This window comes from Opisthorchis viverrini (assembly GCF_000715545.1).
Source record: "Opisthorchis viverrini unplaced genomic scaffold opera_v5_2, whole genome shotgun sequence".
Classification (NCBI taxonomy): domain Eukaryota; kingdom Metazoa; phylum Platyhelminthes; class Trematoda; order Opisthorchiida; family Opisthorchiidae; genus Opisthorchis; species Opisthorchis viverrini.
The window spans coordinates 3,073,251-3,087,426 of record NW_008751658.1 but is presented as its reverse complement, the minus strand read 5'-3'; the positions used below and the strand labels follow the sequence as shown (position 1 = coordinate 3,087,426).

The following is a 14,176-nucleotide window of genomic DNA, read 5'->3' as shown; positions in this document are numbered from 1 at the left end:
GTCGTCTGCATATTCCAGATCGACAAGGTTTTCTTCACAGGCCATTTGAACACCAGGGTTTTGGAGACCCTCCAGCGTTCGTCTCGTTATTTCATTGAATCACAAAGTTGAAAAGGAATGGAGAGAGTGGGCATCCCTGACGGACACCACTTTGTGTACGGAAGCTTTTGGAGAGCTCTCCGTACACTCTCACACGTCCGCAAGTCTGAGAATACAAAGAACGTATTATGTTTACAAAATTCCGGGGCATTCGTTGGTGGGCGAGCGTCTCAAGAAGGACAGACCGATCAACCGAGTCGAATGCGCCTTGGAAATCCAGGAATACTAGAATCGTGGGTCGCTTATACGTATGGCGTTGTTCTAGCACCCGACGAAGTGTGAAGATTTGGTCAACACAACCCCTACCAGGCCGAAATCCCGCTTGCTGCTCTCGATTCAGTATCTCACGAGCCACCGTAAGGCGACGAAGCACAATTGACGCCAACAGTGTCGTTACAACCGGGGTCAAGCTGATTCCCAGTAACGTAGTTTCTATCTTCCATTTATCATCCACTTCATGCCGTGCGAGCAGATTCCTAATGTTGATAGTGAGAAGACGGTGTCTTATAAGTAGCCGGTGGAGAGTTTTCACAGTCTATTCCCAAAATACCTGGATCCAGATATAAAATCTTATACGGGAATTAGCACGGAAGCTGACAGAATCCTCAAATAGTCCAACCAGAGATGATCCAAACAAGTATAAAACTTACATGGCTCCTGACTGCCTACAAAAGTGAATAAAGTAGCACTCGAGAGCTAACTAGTAAACGAGCAAATAGGGTTACTTCTTCCATGAGATTTCCGGTATAAGAAACAGTCCCGCATTCAAAACGATTTTCGGTTCCTCCAGCTGTTCCAATGGGATGTTGGAAGCCCTCTACCAGAACGACTACAAACAAAGGCCGACAAAGCATGAAGTGGGTGTCTCTCTTCTAGAAAGAACAATCGCAAGTCTCAGTAATCCCGGATCCCTTTACTGATAGTTAACCCATGCGTACCCATTAGGTATCTTTTGCATACGGTTGCGTTCTCAGCGAGATTGGATCATCTAGCCGTTTGAATCCAACATTCCTTCAACGGCAAACCTGTATGCTGGACAAGATAATGACCATAAGGGTACTTCTATCACCTTCAGTGAAAGTCATTACCGGAAATCAGCTTATCTGGTACAGTGGCTTGCCTTCACACGTTGCGACCGGGAAATATACGGACTGGAATACCCAGCTGCGTGGTTGTTTGCGTATTTCATCTAAACTATGCCGCTGTAAACCGTGCGCGCGCAATTGAGTTGCATCAGATTTGTTTCGGAGGCACATCATACATCAATTTTCAGTAAGTATAGTCTCAGTGAGCATTGCCTGTTTGCCAATTTGGCATAGAGTACGGACCTTAAAAGCTCCTACGTAGATAAAATCTCGTGGAATGAGCAAGGTGTTACTTTATCCATTTTTAATTGGTGGCGGGGTGCATGAGGCCCATCGGTCAGATAACTGGAGAGTACGGACTTAAAAGCTCCTACGTAGATAAAATCTCGTGGAATGAGCAAGGTGTTACTTTATCCATTTTTAATTGGTGGCGGGGTGCATGAGGCCCATCGGTCAGATAACTGGCAGTCAAATAGCCCAAAAACGTTTAATTGCTGCTTCCATATGTGCATGCTAGTCATCTGCGAGAAATGCCTTACTGTCTTTACACTCCTGTCGCAGACGACAGTGTGACTTTACCTCCAGACTGCGTCTTAGCACGATTACGCGTAGTACGAGGTTTCGCAGCTCTTGGTCTGCCCCTTTGGCCTTCCTGGCATGGTTGCACCTTGTGGAAGGAATTTCCAGCTAGCGTAGCCCGTGGGATCGTTCCAACACTCAAGCCCGACCACCACGTTACGGTAGCAGCTTTAGGCCGGGCTAAATTCACCCAAATGTCTTGATATTCGCCTGATAGATACTTCAAACAACTGCGTTTTTAGGCAAATCAAAACAAGCCGAACTATCATATGCCCGTGAAAAATACAAAAAGCCAATCAAAATGATCTGAACACCAATTAATAATTAAGCCATAAATAACTTTACGGTACAGTATAGCTTGAAATCCCAATTAGGTGACAACTTGCGACGAAAACCATGTTTCTGTTTCACTTGCTGCAAGAAGTTCAGCCAGATGGATGATTAAAATAAAACAGAAAAGACTATTTCAACACGAATGAAATTGTGCCAAATGTGAGACTTAGAGAAATACCTCTCAGAAATATCTCATCGCAGCAGTACTCCGAACAGCTATTAAAGATAACGATTTTTTGGTGTCCCACGCTCCGGTTTACAAAGCTGTGATCGTTGATGGATATAAGTATAATATATTTAGAACACTACCAAACAATCGACTTTCAGACAGTGCCCCGAGGGGGCGATCATTGTGATAGGTCCACTCGCAAGCGTTGGAAAAAACCGAAATAACTGTGTGATAGGTGTGTACAAAAGGTCAAATAAGCGATTAAAAGATTAGCGGCAGAGAGCCACAGAATTAAGCGAGGCAGATGCTCAGTTTTGAGTAATAATAATCGTTCAGCAGTAGGCTCCTCTCGATACACAGCCGCCATGCCACCTGGAGAAATTACGAGGGCTGAGATACTGTTAGGTTGTTCAAGTCTCAACAGGGGCAGTCGAGGTCGGATTCGAACCACAAACCTTCCGATTAGTAAGTTCGGGCCTTAAACACTGAGCGATGTCCAGCCCAGTTCCTAAGGAAAAATAAAAACCATCCCCCATACAAAGATCATTTTTGGCTCCCGCCAAAAGACTGTCTGCCTGCAGGCGTTTGATAACTGAGGATAACCGGGCAGTAGTACGACAGTTTGTAACGTGAATGTGGGCTCCGTATAACTTTGACCAACTGGTCTGTCCCAACAGCTCACAAGTCATCATACAAAATACCACAGGAGTATGAGAATCACCATAACCATAGCTGAGTTCACACTGAACTGAGTGGTACAGCTCGTGAACATGATCATCAATTTGTTATTGACGGGATCAGTTGATTCCATAACGTAAAAAGAAAAGTAAATGTGGATTTTTCGGTCCATTTCATTATTAGGGACAAAAGGACACCAATAATATGGTCAGTGGTAACTTCGGATAAAAGAAAACACAAAATGAAAGGCCGATCATTTGCTGTGAAAAAGGGTGGGTAAACTTCACAGAACATGAAGATTACTCAGTTAGTATTTTTATTCAATTAATATACATATTTAAGAAGGCAGAAACACGTCACTGCTTGCTCACACAAACCGCCCGCATCAGATCTGTCACGACCTGGTCTACTAATTCTGTCTTGTATGAAGGTTCCGCGGCTGCTGTGTCTGGTTCCGCCTTGTGTTTTGCGGACCGGGCACGCCGAGACACGTCCGAGTACACCGGATTGATAGGTTCTTGCACTGGGGGTCTTTGAACATAGTCTTCGTCAAGGGCGTAGCAAAGATCGGCATCATATCCGGATAAATCACCGCAGGCAACGAAAGGAAGAATTGTCTTTTGTTCCGGGGTGACCTTAAAAAACGCGGAAAGGGAGCCTGATGAACACCAGACGAATACAGTTAACAAAGTCATTTCCAGCGCAGCGAATAAAATATGAGGCGTAATTAAGGGAGTGCTGCAGTTTCCGGATATTAGTTAACGCGTTAGGTGCTAAGCTTTTAGAATCTCGCAGCTGATGGTGAAACTTAAAATAACGTATATAGAGTCAATGGTAAGCTACTATACATCCAAATGACGGCTTTCAGATTCAGGACGGAACCCAACTGATTCTGCATCAACAGATCCGCGGTGACAGCTTCCGTGATCAATATAGAGTGACAAAGGGGGATCAACATACAGGTTTTGAATTTTGCGCTATACATTCTGGCCAAGTTATCTAAAATTATTCTAGCATTGGTGGAGTTTTCCTTCAGGACAAGGAACTTCAATGGCTCAATTGTTCAACTGGCGGTGATTAACAGCGGACAAACGGGAGAAACCAGTGCGGTACAGCACCACCGTTTAAACCAGACAGGTGTGAAATGAAACCGATCGAGACTGGCAAACGTAACTAAGTAAGGTTGCCCAAGTCAATCAAACATTTCCAGATTTAGCAAATTCCCAATCGGAGATAAATGTTTAGTGCCCTATGTTGCTTTCTGTGTGGCTGCAGTACTCCCTACGACTGCGAATGACCTAATAGATTGTTTTCGAGAAAAACATACTCGGCCGCTTCACGGTTCTTAAAAGCTAGACGGACAGAGTAGCGATAACAAAGTATCGCACATAGGCAGAAGAGTTTCCAGGTATCCACTGTTATTTGGATAGCTCCAAAGTTCATACTTGAAAGGAAAATGAGAAAACCACTCAACAAACGAAGAAGGTAGCAGCATCAGTTAGAAAACTGCCGGAAAAGTACAGGTATGTAAAAGGCTACCAGCTGCTTACAATCCAACCCAAACCAGAAAGACAAACGGACTGCGTTTGTGGTGTCCCCGTGTACTTCCCTAGGTCACACAGCTAGGAGTACACTTACTTACTGGATCACACAAATTTCAACGTAAGAATAGAGTTTGTGCGGCCAAAAATTACGAGTTGAGAAAGTTCCATCACGTTATCATGGTGCAAGGCCTGCTCCACAAACTGCGTATATTAGTCTTTTGCCCGCAAAGTTACCAGGGAAATGTGACACAAAGAGGAACTGAATGGACAGCTAAATCAAGGTTCTGACCTCGTCGATAAAAGCCGGGTTAACAGGGCGGGTACGTAGGCACAACTGACAGCCGAAACTGAACTTTCAAAGTAGTGATCTATGTACACTTGTGTGGAACGGCTTCTTTTACTGCTACATTTTAGACATACCCTCTGATATTTGATGACTCAAAAAGGAGAGGTTTGTTCACGACAGAAACCTGGTTTGAAAAATAACCGAAAATAAACGCACTGCAAAACTCCTCTATCCTTATGGTCTTCAACAGAAATGGTCGCAAGAAATGCGCAAAATCCCAATCTACAAAACTGCTTCATAGCATAAGCCGGAGTTTACTCCCGAGCGATAGAATGACAGAGTGTTCAAATACTTGCTAGACAACAACAAGCTTCGTACCGCAGTGAGGATTATGGATAGTTTCTGTCTCTCGAATTGTCTACACACGAAAAACAAGGCGAGTACACCAGAACAACGTTATTTTTCAAATCTCTGAATTGGACGACAACAACCCTAGGGCAAACGATCGGGTTTGTTCAGGACGATCAACGAATGAACAAGATATCAATAGCCAAACCAAGTTGCAGTAAGCCAGTTGCGATAAGCAATAAGCTGTACCATTCTCGTCATCATCAATAGTGATAAACTAGTAATAAGGGCATTTCGTAGCCATGACTGTAGGTTGCACTTAGAAGCCACATACCCTGGTGATAACCCTTCTGGCTTATTGGATAGCTTAAGAAATCTAAGTAGATTTGTGTTAAACCCTTTTCCACACTACTCGGACATCACTTATTAATTCGAACTGAATATTCAACGCTCCTCGTTGTAGGTCAGCAGTGTTCACTTGTACATGTTTTAGTTCGACAACTAACACTGGGCAGTACGAAGGAAATTCGGAATGGCAATTTCAGCATAATTAGCTGTGAGATTAGGTTATAAGTATGTCATGCGACGGCGGAATCAATGATGAACTATTCAGTGTCCTCTGAGTTACTATGCCCGCAGAGGATGGGCATAGGCCTGGAGAGAAGATAGCGCCCAGAGAGGTACTAGGTGGATCGTATTGATCAGAACTACATCGGGACGCAGGATAACATCCCTCAACGCATGTAAGTCCCTGAAATCCATTCGTTCTGGTGAATTAAAGTAACTGTTCAGACAATGGGTGCAAGTTCATAAACTGCCAAAAATGGAACAAACCAGCCTGGATGCACTGACGACTGTTTCAAACACATTCACATTTATGATCACAAAAACCGAACCCCCTTAAGGAAGAATTCGCGTGATTTTATTGATCTCAGGGGTGTTTTGTCAAAAGAGAAATCACTGTACGAGGTTAACACTCCACCTGCCTTGACACAACTTACCTCCTCAAAATTTTCCGGTTTGTACCACTGCAGGAACAAAGGTGTATCGTCTTCTGTACTGCTCTGATCGGGATCTATAGACGAACTGAGCATACGGGGACCGGAAAATCCTTGGCAAACAACGAAGGCTTCTAAGCTGGAGTTTCGGCTGGACTTGGGCTTCGCGAAGGTGACCTGTCCATCGAAGAGACACCGAAGCTGAGAGCCAAGCAGTCCAGCATCTCGACCACGAAAGACCTTTGCTACGAAGGTTCCACCATGTTGTAAGATACGCGAGCAAATTGTGAGTGCAGCGAGAATTAAGTGAGATTGCACATACTCGTCCAGGTCATGAAGCCCGGTAACTGGACAAAAAGGAAAAACAGGCACAACACGTCAATCAACCGGAAACAACCGATACAGCAAATACATACAGATACAAATACAACACAAACAACAAAAACAACAAATACACGAGAATTGGAGGTTGAATAGGTGTGCGCACCAATGATGACATTCCGATTGGCGATGAAACATGTGCAACCCAACTGCCACACAGATCGACGGCCACATGGTCAACCACCAATGAACGTGCCCGAGCTACCAATATTCTGGTACGTTTTTAAATACGCAAGGAGTTGGATAAAGTTTAATGTGACTGGAACAAACAGATACAACAGAGAGTCTCGGGTGAAACAGTCAGTTTGAATCAAATATGCACTCCTGATGATCTACTGGGCCCCACTATGGGTTTTTAGATCACTCTCACAGGAGACGGAGCTTTAGTAAGCTAACAGGAACACGAGAAAGGTTTCAGACAACTCTCCGCGATTAGCTCAACGTGTCACATGACCAGTGAATAAAAGTGTAGAAAAAGCGAACGGTAAGCCATAAGATAGTAATAATCTGTCTTTATGATCATTAGCTATATAGGTTATACGCCCTTTCTCATCTGGATCCAGCAAACCACTAGGTTGACGAAATCGTCATAGGGACACGCACTAAGGTGCCCCTCCTTAAACAGCAAAGCAAGAATAGTAGTTGACAAAGGAGACTTCTAGGTTACTTATTATCATGCTTCTTCAATAAATGCCAGCAGATTTAAACGTCTTCCAATGAGTAAAAGAATACTCTCAAAGGGCCCTACGACCTTGAGCATCTTGTCCAACAACATCGAGGTTATAAGATTCTTTGCGGTATAGAATACCACTCAAATTACGTGTTGAAAACCTCAGGAATTAGCGACTGAACAAATGAATCAAGAGAACGAAATATGCATACGGCTATTTGACAGGAATGCAGAGAATTGTCAGCATAAAGTGATTGGTACCGAAAAACGAGCAACTGCGCGGTTCGCCCGGTGCTATACAATAGTAATACGAATGGAACCAGTGAAGTTCACCCAAGCATGAACGTACCGTCGGGAGCCCCATCACAAACAACAAGTTGGGCGAGCTTCCCTTCAAAACGCTCGATAATTTCGTTAGGTGTTTTCCTGGTTGTGATATCACCTTGGATCTGAATGACACCGGGTATCGGAGCCATAGCTTGAAGGTCAACAGCCACTATTTTGACCTGAACAGAGGCACAAAAACATGCCAATCAGCATCTTTGGGAACTGACAGGATAGACATAGATCAGCATGAATACAAGGCCGCGGAAAAAGTGATTAGCATAACTAAAATGAAGTTCATGACCAGAACACATAGCACCTTTTCGCGGTTCTCCGCCGATTTCGGTTCCCATAAACGTTTCGCCAGAACTTGTGACCAACTCCCAGGGGCGGCACATAAGTCCACTACCCGCTCCAAAGGGTCTGAATCTGTAGAAGAACAATGGTGAAGTATTAGGGTATCATATATATATATATATATATATATATATTGTACTATTGATATTATATCCCGTAATGAAAACTGTCTCACCGCGAGTCCGTGACCTAAGTAGTTCTGAAGAAAAAATAATCTAAGCTTCTTAAGTAAAGGCTCTTTTTGATCTCATGTCTCAAACAGAACATAAAGTGATCAAGAGAGTTCAATCATCCATGCTGGTTGGTTCTTAGTATTTAGGAGGATATTGCGTCCGGTGTATCTGTCTGACAAGTTGAGCTATAAATGATGTTGAGCACACTTCTGTTTTTGACACGTTTAGCAATCCGGTGAGGAGCGATAAACTCTACTTTCGTCGAAAATACAGGAACCTGACTAGTCGCGCTGACAAGTCATTCATGTTGGTTGTTGATCAGGTGGCTGTTGATCTGTTCGCCGAGCTTGGCAATTGGCTTACAAGCGCTTCGTCACCATACGAGTGTGCCACCCAAGTGCGGACTGATGATGTCTCCTCGTATGGTGACGAAACGTTTGTAAGCCAATTGCCAAGCTCGGCGAACAGATCAACAGCCACCTGATCAACAACCAATAAACTCACCCAGGCTACCAATATTTCACCACATTACTAAGTCATTCATTTACCGGTTTCGCAGTTGTTTTTATAAAACAAATTGTTACATAACATTGAAGTACCCACGTCTAACTAAAAATTTTCGTCCGTGATGAGCAGTGAACGAGTAAAAACGTTGTTTGCACTCGCTTCCATGAGTGCACAGACAACAATTTTACATCCTACTGGTGCTTGACCTGAGAGTTCCTTAGTTCTTCTCTGCGCATCTTGCTGGTTCCGTAAAAGAAACTTGGCTAATGCTCACATAGATTTGGTGTTAACAGTCCCATTCGGCTACTCCGAAAGTAAAAACTGTTCAGCTGTACCTAACTGCCATGGCACAAGAAAAAGGCACAAAAGCTGGGATACTGCCAGGTTGTCCAAGCCTAGACAGGGGAAGTCGAGAGGCACGAACCACGGAGCTTTCGGTCGGTAAATGCGTGCTCTAACCACTGAGCGATCTCGAGTCCTTCGAAAGTAAGTGTGTAGAGAGGCCCTACATGCAACCTTATCAGATTTGTAGGTGAGGCCCTCCTAGTTGATTCTGTGGTATTGGCAAACAGCTGTTTTCGGTAGTGCTGCGGGATGCGAGTGACGAACCGAGGGATCGTACGACGCATGTAGTTAGCGTTCCAGACGCACCTGAAAGAGTAGGCAGCACCTTATCCTTACTGTTTAATGGACTTAATTGACGGTTTTGAAGAGTACACTTCATAAAAGCAGTGTGAAAGGCTTTACCGCCTTTACCTAAATCGCCATATTGGTATCTCAACTGCAGATTCACCCTTGAACATCAGGTTGCGAAACAAACCTTTCTTCCTCATGGCTATTGTCGGATGCTTCCGAGGGTTCAGTTCAGTAAACCTCATTAGACAGGTACTATCTTGAAACGTGTTGTGTGAGAGATCCTATCCTTCCTCCTATCCTATCCTCCTCCGACCATGTATTCTGAGCTGTCAGTGCCAGACACCTAAGTAGGTTGGCGATGCTGGTGTTCTGTCCACCCCATTTTTCTTTCTATACAATGTGCGTTGAAACTACCTATTCTGCAGGAGACTAAGGAGCACATCAAGAAATAACAGTTGGTCATTTTTCTTCCCCAATGGTAAACTTCATTAAATGATTGGCGCGATTATACCTTTTAACCAATTTTTCAAGAGCACAGTTACCGTAAGCTACAAAAAACATCAGCTGTCTAGCGGCAGCAATAGACTGCGCCGCAACTGACGACTTTCAAGCACAGGTAACAAAACATCAGCCAACAAGATATCAAGTGGTTCTCTAGCAGTTACACAACTCTACCTGTAGGGTTTACCACTGAGAAAATCTTACATCTAAATTGTGACGGAGAAATAACCCATTCAGATAGAAACATCGCGCCACTATATGCGGTATAGTTTGTGTGGGATGAACCTTCAGTAGAGTGCTTTAGGCTCCACCGTACCCTTGAGTGTAAACCAAAAGGTTTAAAGTTGATCCGTTGAAGAAAATTCCTCACCGTTAGTACAGTAGGCCGTCTCTTGAAATGGAGCACATTAAATGAAGACCTTAGTCTGTGCCGAGGACACCCACTTCGGATTCCACATGAGCTGAGCGAACACCACTTATATCCATCAAACATGTGGTGACATAGTAGCGAGCGCTTTTAAATTGATAAAAGGTTTAGTACAAGCCTTTCGGAAAATTCAAACGCATTAAATTTGAGTGCCACCGAAAACACTGGCCATACACACGTAGGTGTCCAATTATGAAAACCATCACTTGAATGTCGAATCATGGTAACGATTGGACTTCACCAGCATTATCCAGGTGGTCAGCAAATTAATTAGCATAATAGACTTTTTTGAAACCCTTGAGGTGTCGAGAGGCTTATCGAGACCCCCGAGAGTGTTGCGGAGCGAAAAGCACTTATTTCGATCCATAGTGCTGCGCTCGAATAATTGTTTCGTGCACACAAACGGCGATATATGGAAAATGGGTAAAGTAATGAACAAAGTGAGTTACTGTATGGATCCTGGTACTACAGCTGGGCTGCCTTCTTCAATAAAAGCTAAAACCCTGAAAGCGAAGAAGTTAGGTTTCCCGAGAGTATCTGCTGCCGAAAGTGGCGAGTAGGTGCATTATTCATTGTTAGCATAGTTAAGAGCTGCATAAAAATGCAAATACCGTAACATACAACGTACACCGAAATCTCACTGCTATCTTTACATATTGCCTATTAATGTTCAGGGTGCTTGATTCTAGACGCTTTCGGCACTTCAATATAGAACGTAGCGTCAACTCACCAGATGATTTCAAAATTCCAAATTCATCATCGATTTGCATCAATTTGTAAGCACTTCTGGCTCGCCATCCCTCTTCTTTGGCAAGGCGATAATATATATCGCGTTTGTCTCGAGAGGATTTGCCCATTCAACCTTTCCTACAGGTGAAGTAAGACGCTGAGTATAGAAAAACATCTTGAAAAATGGAAGACCTGTCGCGAACAACTGCAAACATGAATAAATAAGATAACCTGAACGATTCCAGAACGGCCATACCATCATTTTTTGAAACCAACAACCTCAAAACCGAGGATGTTGACAGATGGTCACCTCTGACCGCACTTAATCGAACTTGCAAATAAGTTGATGGATCTTTCAGTATACAATTGGCATTGGTCAATGGGGTAAAACGTCTGAGCACTATCGATTGTCCGTTGGCTGGTTGCACGTACTGGGAACTGTGCCACGCACCTTCCAGATGTTTATTCAGTTACTGACTGAACATTTTACTGTAAACTATAAACAGTGAATTCGGGGCCATCAACCCCATGTGACAAGTTGTACGGGCCGTTTCCAAAGGGTGAAGTGATGTCCATTTCACCAGCAACAGACCGCCTGGCAGTTCGGACACAACAATTCGGCGTACCATCATCATCAACGTCGCACCAGTTTAATTCTTGGCGGTTTCCCTGACAGGCAGTTTTTGGAGACCCGTCGTAGGGGTCAGTCGAAATAATCCTCGGACGTTACCAGCCTTCTGTGTGCCTTCCATTGCTTTAGCCTTCCCTGACCACCAGAATCCGGGGTCGGCGCACGCGTTAAGTTTCACGTGATGTCTGAGAGTTCGTTGCACTAAATTAGGTTTCGGTGGGGTAGAACCGGTTCTTCAAGTGCCACTTCAAGTGCCTGATATCTAGTACTTGGACGGACCTGGTAATTCCGTGCCACGGGTGAAATTCCCCGGAGTGTGCAAAGATGTAACGATCTCGCCCCAGTACGAATTGATGCCCAACGACGGGGCAGTTGAAAGACTCCAGATGATTATAATAATGTTGTCTAACTTCCGGATTTGGAAGCTTTCAGTTTCCAAGAGGTTTGTCTGTCCCGTAGGCAGCCCTGAAAAACTAAGAGAGAAGCGACACCGGACGAGTGCGAGGTGGGAATTCAAACAGGTGTTTCAAAAAGAGCGGCAGTCGGTTGCTGATCCGTGCCGTTGGTAATTGATGGCAATGGGATCAATTTCGGTTCTTCGCTGACACGCTGTTGGAGGGTACCACGTGGCTAGACTACGGTTATTTCGGGAGTTAGTACTACATGAAAACAGTTTGCTGTCAGCACATAGCTAAAGCAGTCGTTTGCTGTTATCCGTGTGGCCTGAGTCCGATCCAAGTTGACCACCCAAATGAGCCTCAGATGCTGAGTCTGCCGATTGTCTTAATCCACAACAATTAACCAGATGACCGTCATACCAGGGCATCCAAAGCATCACAAAAGTCTTCTTTCATCATGTATGGGCCACAGTAAGTTGGGGTGTAAGCAGACACGATAAACAGACAACGATCAGCTTCCTACTTGTGATGTTCCTTTACGGACGTGGCCAGATAAACCATATAGGTGAGTGGAGTACGATGAGGCGGTTAGGTCAATGACTGTACTTTGATCTTGAATTTTTGTTTCCGATAAGCAACACAAGTCAGTGTCAAGCGATATAGTGTAAGACAAAGTGCAACCTGTTCTCCCGCTTCTTCCAGAGTGCGAACATGATAACTATCCAGATAGACCAGGCTTCGAGGCTGTCGGTGTGGGCTGACCCACAGACGTTCCGACCAAGCCCGATGCGAGAGGAACGGAATCGTCAGTTCCAAAGGATGGGTCTACAAGGAGTGTTATTGATGGGGTGGGAGAATAGGGAGAAAAAGTATGTAAAAGAGAAAGAATGGAAACCTTGAAGCTAGTTTGTTTTCGCCTACCCACCATGCTGTATACAACAACTGAGATGACCCGGCTGGTAACGTCATGTGACGGCCGATTGTTGGGAAGTAGGAAGTAGGGCATTACACTACACTGTGTCGTGCAATAGTACACAATAGGTTACCTTTACCAGGGTGACATGGTTCAAACTTAATTGTCGAACGGTGGCGAACAGGCCACGGTCATCAAAAAAAGGAGTGGACCTTAAGTGACGCCACCTTCGTTCCCACAAAACTGTCGCTGAAATAAAACAATCCAGTAAATAGCACAGGTTGTAATCTCTAGTTCCGCAAGCATCTAAGTGAACAACCTCTTAAAGGACCTTGTCAAAATAGAAGTACGAAGCATGCAGTTCAGTTCCGTTGAACAACCATGGACATGGTTTATGTCGCCACCGTGTGACAGCACCCAGTGGAAGACAGATGGGACAACGACCGGACGAATAAATGAAATTACAGACTGGACTGCACTACTAAATGAATGGCATTATCATTAGAGCGAATACCAATACACGTTCAAGCAGTGGGCCCTTGAAAACCCACCGTCAAAGACCACATGCTATAAAGTTACGCTTCCAAAGCTTTGTTTCCGAATCGCGCGACATTTTCTATCCTCAAGCTGTTTCAACAAGAAAAATACGGTTGGGCAATGACGACCTCGAATACGAACTACTGAGTCAGCGTCGCCAATACACCTTGACCAAATCATCCATCCGATAAGCATTTGATTAATTATCAAGAACATTTGTCGCTCTTCAGCACCGCAAATCCCCTGACACGTGTAGTGCTTGAATTTATCGGTGGTAAGAGTCAAATTATCATCGTTGTCTCCCGTTTGCCGTGGTAAAACTTCAGCACTAAACGTCTGCCGTATTATACCTTCCCCTCAGCAACAGGCTATCACATCGAAAACAAGCAATTCTCAATAGGGCGGTCCTGACATTTATGTTGTCAGCGAAGCTGTCATCCAGCGTCTAGCAACTACCTAAACAAGTGGACTGTCCATTATTTCTAGAAGTTCCGAAGGCTTGACCACGTGTGGCGGTGCATCCCCCATATCTTGCATTGGCACTCTGTATCTGCAAAATGCAAAACATAACCAACAGCGTGGCGACGCTAGTTGAACTGTTCTACGAAAAGATAATTGCTGAATTCAATGTGCAGTCTGTTATGTCCTCTTGATGTGCTATCAGTCAGACAGATTAGATCACCGAAATGGAGAACCCGACCTAAAGCTGCCACCTTGACGTGGTGGTCAGGCTTGAGTGTTGCAATGATCCCGCGGGCTACACTGGCTGGAACTTCGTTCCACAAGGTACAACCATGCCAGGAAGGCCAAAGGAGAGCAGCCAGACCAAGAGCAGCGAGACCCCGTACTACGAGTAATCGTGCTACGAGGCGG

At 44.5% G+C, this 14,176-nt stretch overlaps 1 protein-coding gene across 1 annotated transcript; it reads right to left on the bottom strand.

Annotated features, from left to right (window-relative positions):
• Positions 1 to 3,109: 3,109 nt before the first annotated feature.
• T265_12489 (hypothetical protein) lies at positions 3,110 to 10,962 on the bottom strand (the record flags this gene model as incomplete). The annotated part of the gene is made up of 5 exons (XM_009164013.1): positions 3,110 to 3,578; positions 6,123 to 6,466; positions 7,520 to 7,676; positions 7,814 to 7,923; positions 10,826 to 10,962. 5 exons carry the CDS (start codon positions 10,950 to 10,952, stop codon positions 3,300 to 3,302), a joined length of 1,017 nt encoding a protein of 338 aa, XP_009162277.1.
• Between the last annotated feature and the right edge of the window lie 3,214 nt (positions 10,963 to 14,176).